General features: G+C 48.5%; 1 protein-coding gene across 1 annotated transcript in view; it reads right to left on the bottom strand.

The window, feature by feature from the left end:
* CSMD2 (CUB and Sushi multiple domains 2) overlaps positions 1 to 9,512 on the bottom strand; it is a 587,354-nt gene that overhangs the window by 101,781 nt on the left and 476,061 nt on the right. Inside the window, exons 32-36 of the mRNA XM_012642214.1 lie at positions 5,205 to 5,300; positions 3,756 to 3,959; positions 3,245 to 3,369; positions 2,173 to 2,269; positions 970 to 1,074 (exon numbers count right to left, since the gene is read on the bottom strand). Of these exons, the coding sequence (XP_012497668.1) occupies positions 970 to 1,074; positions 2,173 to 2,269; positions 3,245 to 3,369; positions 3,756 to 3,959; positions 5,205 to 5,300 (627 nt within the window). The remainder of the gene's footprint in view (positions 1 to 969; positions 1,075 to 2,172; positions 2,270 to 3,244; positions 3,370 to 3,755; positions 3,960 to 5,204; positions 5,301 to 9,512) is intronic.

The following is a 9,512-nucleotide window of genomic DNA, read 5'->3' on the forward strand; positions in this document are numbered from 1 at the left end:
CTCCTCCTATACTTTGTGCTTTTGAAGGCAGGGACTTTGTGTCATTTATCTTTGTTCTGTGGGCACCTAACACAGGGCTTGTCACATTGTGGGTGCTCAGTGTTCCTTCATGACTTTTGCATCTCCACCTGCCCCAGGTAGAAGTGACCATTCTCTCCTTTGAACAACTGCTCTACCATCTAGAAACATTCATGCGAGCACCTGCAATGCTATGATGCACTTCTCTGTCTGCGTGTCTGTCTCTCTCTAGTGGACCCTGAGGGGACAGTCCCATCTTGATATCACCTAATCCTGGCAAAACCCAGCATCACACCTGGTGCATTGTAAATGCTCAATAAGTATTTGCTAAATAAATGTGGCACAAATGCTGCTGCCTACCTATTCCTTCCTATACCCAGTGGGGAAATAGGACGGGGCAGGCGGTCCCAGGATGCAAGCAATCTCCCCAGAAGACACATCCACAACTTTTCTGTTCAGAGTATTCAGTGGTGAGCACTTAAGGGTGCTGGAAGCCAGGAAGTAAGGGTTAGAGCTTGTGGGGAGGAATTGGGTAGAAGAGGAGTGAAGTATCCAATGACAGGAGGAACTCCAAAGATAACTGCATCCCAGAACTAGAGGTTAGAGAAGCCAGTTTTTAGGATTAGGGGAGGAAAGCGCCTCCATCTTCTTATATCCTAAACTATATACTGGGGCCTAGGCCAGTGACCAAGTCCCCTTCCCACTCCTGGCGTGGATACCGAGCAAGAACATAGGTTTTTGGGTAACAGACAGTGGGTGAGAAGCCAGCTCTGCTGTGCAGCCTTGAGGAGCTTTCAGACCTTCTCTGTGCTTCAGCATCCTCACCTACATTTGTGGTCAGGCTTAAGTAGCAGGGAGAATACACAGCCCCAATATTAGCTCAGAGTGGGGACTTGGGAACTCTTAGCTCCACTCTGAACTCTGTACACAGCCGGGACCCCAGATTCTCACTTTTGTACTCCAAGTGGAAGCCGGCTGCAGACACGCTGATGTCTGAGTAGAAGTGAAGGTAGAGCTGGTTGGAGGTGCTGTTCAGAAGGGCGGGCACGGTTGTTCCTAGGGCAAGGACACCAGGGTCACTGAGGTTTGGCTCCTCCAGGCCCCCACCCTCCTCCCTGTTCCTCTTGCTTTTGCCATCTGCTGACATTCTGCTCCCAAGGCCCCCAAATGTCCCCAATTATCAAACTCAGCAAGTGACAAATTAACACCCCTCAGAGGGCTAGGTCTCCAATGGCTGAGGGAGGAGAGACCCCAAAGCACTTCCGCAAGATGAGCAGTGGCACAGCTGTGTGCCTGTGGGACAATGAGCTCCTCCTCAGGTGGACTTTGAGTTTGGTCCCCTCCCAGCCACCTTCAGAAAGACTCTGGCATGTATTATTGTCTGGACAATCCAGCAGTGTGGACAGTTTTTCTGGGGCACATGACTCCCCTTTATATCTTGCCAGCCTAGAGTTCTGGGCTAAATAATTCAGATAATTGCCCTGGCCACTGGGCAAAAACATGCGCCATGCTCTATTGGAAGTCTGCCATGGCAATGGAAAATGATGTGCCCACTTTGGGAAACCACTGGGCAGTGTCTTAAAAAATTAAACATGGAATTATCATATGACCCAGGAATTCCATTCCTATGTATATATACCTAAGAGAACGGACAACACATGCTCACACAGAAACTTGTACATGAATGTTCATGGCAACATCAACCACAATAGCACAAAGTGGAAATGACCCATCGACTGATGACTGTATAAACAAAATAATGGCATACCCACATCATGAAGTCCTGACACATACTACAACTTGGTGAACTCTGAAAGCATCATGCTAAGTGAAAGAAGCAAACATTCCATTTATATGAAATGCCTGAAATAGGCAAACCCACAGAGACAGACAGTAGATTAGCTGCTGCCAGAGCCTGGGGCGTGGGGGGCAGGTGGGGCAGAGAGTGAGTGAAAGTGGGTGCCTGGCTTCTTTTTGGGGTGATCAAAACGTTCTGGGATTAGACAGTAGTAAGGGCTGCAGAACCTGGTGAATATACTAAAAACCACTGAAGGGTCCACTTTAAAATGGTGAATTTTATGGTATGTGAATTATATCTCAATGATGATGACGACAATGTCCTACCACGACCCTCCGGATTGGAAGCCACCTTACCTGAGAAGCTCCCCAGCATGGTTACAGTGTTATCTGCACCGTCGAACACTTCCAGGGAGTCCCAGTTCTGCTCCGTGACAAAACTGATGACCTGAATCTGGGAGGCAGCAGGATGGCACTGTTGGACAGGCAGCCTGCGTCCCTTCCTCCCTCCCTCCCACCTACCCCTCCCCTCCCTTCCCACAGTTAATTCAACTTGCTGAGCATCTGCTCTGGGCCTGACCCTGTGCTAGGCCCTTCCAGCAAAGCGATGCAGCCCCTGCTCCAAGGAGCTCATTGTCCGGGCAAGACAGATGTGAAATAAGTGATTATAAGATGGTGGGAAACATTACAAGGTAGAGAATGGGGGAAAGAAATTCCAGGAAGTAGGAATACCTTGGTCCGACTGGCCTTCTTGTCATCTCTGCAACATTCCTTGAGCTTCCCCACTTTCCTGTCCTGACTGCATCAGACACCCTGCAGCAGGGAGCCTGTAACCCTCCCCTGCCCAGGCCTGTCAGCTGGGGTCCCAGCTTGCTGCCTCTCTGCTGGCCTCACAGGCAGCTGACCCTCTTCCCTGCCTCAGCACCAAGGCCGGGCCTCCCTCCACTGGGCTCCTACCATTGGGCACCAGTTATGCCCCAGTTCAGCTTCTATGGCTCGGACTGCAGGTATGGAACCCTGGTTGTGTGCCTGGTGGTGATGCCCCGGCTGTGCTTGGTGGTTCGCTCCTTCCCCTCATCAGCAATGTCCCTACAACCTTAAGAAAAACCGCTCAAGCCACTTGGGACACATGTATGAGTTCTCCCCAATCTTCAGATCCAGGCCATTCCTTCTTTGGCCTTTGCTGCTGGCCCGAGCCAGTGCCACCTCTCCTTCCTGAGTTTCCTGTCTCTCTCCTCGTGCCCCTGAGGCTCCTGGGGCCCGTGAGCTGCTGTGTTTTTCTGTGTGTGGGCCACATCTCCACACTTGGATCGAGCCTCTTTAGCTGCTGGGGCAGAGACAGGGCTGTGTCTCTTGCCAGCTCACCCTGGCTCAGGGCTTGGCAACAGCCAGCACCTGTGGGTGGCCACCCGCCCGACCAGGCCCTTACCTGGATGCCAGCGCCTTCAGGGACCATGATCTTCCACACGCAGTTGAGGCTGTTGAGGTATGGCTCTGGGAAGCCGGGGGACAGGATGGTGCCCCTGCGCTCCGTGAGGTTGCCGCCACACGGCACTGGGAGGAGAGGCAGCTGTGGTCAGAGGCTCCCCAAGCAGACTGCTCCCCCGGGCCCCACCTCTGCTGGTGACCCCTGCCTGTGGGGCTTCTTCCTTCATGCCTCAGTCCTGCCTTCTCATTTTGTTTTTCATCCCCTTCAGAGACCTGGACCCCCGGTTCCTCCCTTCACACGCGGCCCTGCCCCAGAACCCATGGCTGTCTTCACACCAACCCGCAGGACTGGCGGTTTGGCCTGGACGGGCCTCCTGCTTAGGTTATGCTGGTGGGAAGGGGCTGCTGTGTGCCTTCGGGCACCTGCCAGGACTTGCTGCCTCCCCCAGGGAGAAAGGACTATTTTCTGGCCCCCCAGGCCCCCTCCCCAGCCCGGCTGTCCAGGCACTCACCCACACATGTGGGTGCGGAGACGTTCCACTGGGCCAGGGCCCCAGGCACAGGGAGGCACTCGATTTCTGGGGACCCTTGCAGGGCATAGCCGGAGCTGCATTCGAAGCGGACGACGGCCCCCACCGAGAAGTCACTGCCCAGCCTCTTGCCATAGCGGGGTTCCGGCACAGAGCTGCACTGCGTGGCACTGGTTCGTGGCACCGCTGTGGGGGACAAGGGCACTGAGGGGCAGGCCTCATCCCTCTAGAAGCTGGCCCAGGGATGGACACACACAGGACTGAAACAAGGACAGTCTGGATGGGACCCTGAGAGGCTCCCAGGTCAGGGGTGGAGACTGTCTCCAGGGGGGACAAGACCCCCTTTACTGAGACACGCTTGGACACCCAGTGTCACAGAACAGCTGCTGGAGACCACGGGAAGCAGCATGAGCCCCTGGCCCAGACTTTAGGCCCAGTTTTGTTCTTTGCCTTCCCCATGATGCCCCTCACTGATCGGGGTCCCACAGTCCCCGACAAGGAGAACGAACTGCCTGCCCTTCCTCCTCCACTTTCAGTGCCTTCACCCTGCCTCTGGCCTGTCCTCCCCATGCGCCCTAAGATCCTCCCCAGAGCCCTGCCTTTCATGACCTGAATCTTCTCTCCCCCTACCCACAGTGGCAGATGGGACCTTTCAGCCCTGGCTCCAGGGATGGCATCCCTATGGCAGGACCACCCCACATAGGAAATGCAGTCATCCTGGGCAAAGCCAAATGAACAGGACCATGCTTAGATCCTGGGCCCTACAAAAGTGGATGTTCTCCTGGACGAGGGGAGGTTGGGCCTGCCAGTGAAAGCCAGGGTGCTCCAAACTTTGCCTTTCTGGGCCAGTAAGAAAGAGAACTAACATTGATGAGCTGCTTGGTACCAGCTATTTCACGAACTCTCTTTTAATCCTATCAGTGAGGTATATTATTATCCTCATTTAATAGGTGAGCAAACTGGGGCTCAGAGATGTGGAGTACCTGGTGCCCAGCTAGAAAGTGGGGGCTGGGATTCAGATCTATGTCCACCTCAAATCAAAGCCTGTATCAGCCCCACCCCTGTACTGTGCCTTGCAGACAAAACCAAGCCCATAGGCGGGAGTCTAGGGAAGAGCCTGGGCTGGTGTCCCCAGTGCCATCTGGACCACACCAGTCATTGGGGGGGTAGGAGGGGGAGGAAGAAATTAGTTTCCCATGTCTGATTTCCTTCCTCATTCAACATAGAGCCTGGTCTAAGAAATGTCTGTTGAGTTAGCAAATGTATAAAATTCAACAGAATTTCAGGAAATTGCCCCACAATCCAGGAACTGCCCCCAAACACTCTGAGAATAAGGCTCAGACTAGGAGTCAAAGATCCCCATTTCCTCGGTCACCGAGTGCCCTAAGAACGAGATGGCCTTTCCCCCTCTGGCGTCCGTGTCCTGCATACCTTGGTAGACAAAGTGGAAACCTCTGGCTGGGACTTGGCCTTTGGCACTGAACTTGATGAGAACTTGATTGGAGGTGGCCAAAGGCAGCGATTCTCCTGCCGAGATAAGGGGCGAGAAGGAGAGGAAGACTGTGAGTCTAGCAGTCTGGCCCAGAAGACAAAATCCCACCAGGAAAGGGGGCTGCCAATACCCCATGCTGCAATCTCTTCCACATTCTAGGCCTTCCTGAAATAAAAACCTCACATTTTTACTGCACTTTACAGTTTAAAGTTTATAGAAGGCTTTTGCACCCATGGTCTTAGCTTGACCTGTGGTCACTGTGGGGTTGGCATGACAGGGCTCAGCACCCTCATGTAATAAAGCACAAAAGAGAGGTTCAGAAAGATTAAATGGCCTGCTAGAGAGAAGACAGCTGCTAAATATTGGGCCACAGGGATGGGGAGAGTGACTGTTACCAAGCTGACTCGGTGGTTTACTTGGAAGGCTGACATCAATCTGATTTTTTAAAAAAAGGCACTGGCTTCTGGGAAAAAGGGTCAAGTGATCATCTGAGAGCAGCTGGCCTTTCCCAGACCACGCCCCCTCCCATCCCTTGAAATGATCAATAATAGAGCTATTATATAATTCATTGCTCATACTGGGACACTTGAGAGTCAAAAGGAAGTGCTGTTAATAATTACGCTGGCACAACCAAATGGAAGCTGGGACTGTCCAAGGCAAACCAGGATGTCCTGTTACCCAACAAATGCCACATCAACTGGAGGGAACCTGCATGGGCACGGGAAGCTGGGGGAGGCAGACAGCCTTTGTAGCAGAAGATGAAGGCACATCTTCTGCTTGGTGTGGTACAGGTGGCCCAGGGGACAGACAGCCCCAACTGCATCCACAGCTGTGGAGTGTAGTCACCTTCCTGGGGAAGCCCAGGGAGAACACGGTGGAGGCAGTGGCATGGCCAGTCTGCAAGCTGCTTCTCAGGACCCCTGAGAAGGGCTGCAAGCCCACTCTCAGAAAGGAAGTTGGGGTCATGGAGAGCCAGGCTACATCTCCACTGCAGTGAGGGCTGGTGTAGGGACCCACCAAGGAGCCCCTGGGAGGTCTGCCAGTGCTTCCAGAAAGCCCATGTGATGCTACTGACCATAGAAGCAAAGAGCCTTTTCAAAGCACTCTTAAGTTTACATGTTACCCAGAGGGCTGAGCCTGGTGGGAATCACTGCCCCAGCTAACTTCTGGCCGCCAAAGCAAAAGGAAACTCAGGAAGACAAAGCCTCCCTGCATGATCGCTGCCATCGCCAGCGCCTCCTTCCAGTGGATCTGAGCAGAGTGAAGCCTCACTTTTCCATCCGCACGTCATTTAGCCTGAAAGAGGGGGATTGGGACCCCCTGATTTCTCGCAGAACCCATGTTAGCTTTGGTCCTGGCACACGCAGGCCTCCCGCTCCATGGGAAAGCGTGTCGTAAACTCACTGGATATAAGAGAGGATTTCAGTTCTAAGGAAGGAGATTGCTCTGAGAAGTCAAAGCAAATATTTGTATGAGAATTACGACAAAGAACAGGCAAAAGTCTCAGAAGAGTTTCAGTCGTGGTTGTCGCAAGATTAAATCTAGCATTGCATCTGTGAAGTCAGAGGAAGAAGGATCTGGGATTAATAAAAGCTACAAAGAAATGAGAAATGCCAGCACAGGGCTGCTGGATTTCACAGAAATTAAAGAGTGAAATGGAGATGAAATTTGGGAAATTCTCCCAGAATCCACAGGAAAAGGATAAAGCGATTAAAATAATGAGAGAAATGACAAGCAACATGGAAGATAGATGAAAAAAATCCAATATGCATATATCAAGAATTCCAGAGAGAGAGAGAAGACAGAGGCATTGAAATTGGAGAAAAAATAATTTAAAAAAGAAGATACCTTTCCTAAGACTTTGGGACTGAAGTAAAATTTGCCAAGTGCCAGATCTAATTAGTGAAAAGACACTTCCACCACAACACATCCTAGAGGGCTTTTTAATTTTAAAAAGAAAGAAAAATATGAAAATCATATAGACAGAAAAGCATAGGTTACTTACAAGGACAAAGAATCAGGTTGGACCCCAATTTGTCTGTATGATTACATGTTGGACTATAGTGGAACATTTACTGCAGTTTTGAAAGAGAAAGTTTGTGACCTATAATTTGATTTGCAATCAAGTTGTCATTTATATGATGTGTCAAGAGGCAGGCATTCTAGTATATGCAAGGTGACAGAAAGTACTGCAGTTATAAGCCATACTTAAAAAAAAAATAAAACACCAAACCTAAGGTACGGAATTTAAGAACTAGCAGGAATAAATATAACCAGGAAAGTTATAATAACTATTGTTAACGAGGTAACAAAATTAAATGCAAATGTAAAAACTTGTTCTTGGGGAAGAATTCCATAATTTAAAATGAATTACTAATAACATTAATATAAAAGTCCAAATATACCTAAAATATTAGAACTCCGAGATGCGTCAGGTACGAATGGAAATGTGAGGAAGCAAAATCAAAATAACACAAACAAAAACCCAGAAAGAACAAAACAAGATGACAGATATCAGAGCAAATATTTTGCTTGTAAAGTAGATCAGTAAACTTCCAATGAAAAGAAAAAGACTCTTGGAGAAAATGGGAGAAGATCTATCAGGCAAACACAGAGACTAAAATGGTTAGAAAGACAAGACAACAAAATATCACAATTGTAGTGGGAAATATTTTAATGCAACATTCTCAATCTTTGGTATGTCAAATAGGAAAACATAAAGATCGCTGAGTAGTGGTCATTAAGCTTTTTTCCCCCAACACACCTCAGGGACAAGGACACAGTTCATTCTCATTAGTACCCATTGCTCGTGATCAGTGTTTCTCCAGATGAGGAAAGAGACTCACTGTCTGGGTACACTGATACTGGTATCTGTAGCTCTTATACCTCCATCTATCTGTCCACATTTCTTTCTGTTTCTATTGGTCCTGTACACCCATGTCTATACCTAGTCTACATCCACATTTATGTCTCTAGGTCCTAAATGTATACCTGTCTCTTTTCCTGTAGGTCCTTTACCTATTCTTATATGTCTATATCTACAGCTATACTTACATCTATTTACACTTGATCTTAGCCAAAAGGCCGAGAAGCGATACTTTTACATCTATTTTTTTTTTTTTGAGACAGAGTCTCACTCTGTTGCCTGGGCTAGAGTGCCATGATGTCAGCCTAGCTCACAACAAACTTAAACTCCTGGCCTCAAGCGAACCTCCTGCCTCAGCCTCCCAAGTAGCTGGGACTACAGGCACATGCCACCACACTTGGCTAATTTTTCTATTTTTAGTAGAGACGGGGTCTTGGTCTTGGCTCAGATTGGTCTCGAACTCCTGACCTCAAGGGATCCTCCCACCCCGGCATCCCAGAGTGCTAGGATTACAGCTATACTTATATCTATACTTATATCTATATATCTCTATCACCTACCTACCTACCTATCAAGAGATTTCGAAAAAGCATCCTACCCCGGGAGATTCTGATTTATACTCTTGGTTGGGTGTATATGTGTGGCCTGGTGGCATCAAAAAATCATTTCACTGAGAATCACTGATATAATGGATTTGAATAACAAAACTGAGTAAGACTGAGCTAATGCTGTTACAAAACTCACTCCTAACAATAACTCTAGGAGGTAGAACTTTTACTCTTTCCATTTTACAGATGAGGAGACAAGCTCAGAGAGATCAGATATTGTGCCTGAAGTCACCTAGCCAGCAAGTAGGAGAGCTAAGCCTGGAGTCCAGCTAGTGTGACTGCAGAGCCTCAGCTTGCAGTCCTGCCTCTCCACCCTGCAGGGAACACACATTCTTCCCAGATACTTAGGGAATTACAATAAATGTCCTCGGCCACTGAGAGAATCTCATGTAGCCCCCAAAGTATAATAGAAATGGTACAGGTCATATTCTCCAACCACAAGGCAATAAAATGAGAAATTAACGCAAAAGTTTAACACAACAAGAACAAAATATGTGTCCTTGAGGGAAAAGAAGAGACATTCTTAACCAACTCTTGGGCAAAAAGATTAAAACAACATGTATTATCATGGGCTATTTAGAAAGTAATGATGATGAAAATAGTACATATCAAAGTTTATCGCATGAAGCCAAAACTAGGCTTAGAGGTGAATATATTACTGTAAACATGCCTTTATTATATGGAGAAAATAAGGAACATAGCTTTTGAATCAAGAAGTTAGAACAAGAAGAAAAAAATAATCTGAAGAAAAAAAGAAGAAAGGAAATTATGAA

Source organism: Propithecus coquereli, unplaced genomic scaffold (genome assembly GCF_000956105.1).
Source record: "Propithecus coquereli isolate 6110/MARCELLA unplaced genomic scaffold, Pcoq_1.0 Scaffold178, whole genome shotgun sequence".
Classification (NCBI taxonomy): domain Eukaryota; kingdom Metazoa; phylum Chordata; class Mammalia; order Primates; family Indriidae; genus Propithecus; species Propithecus coquereli.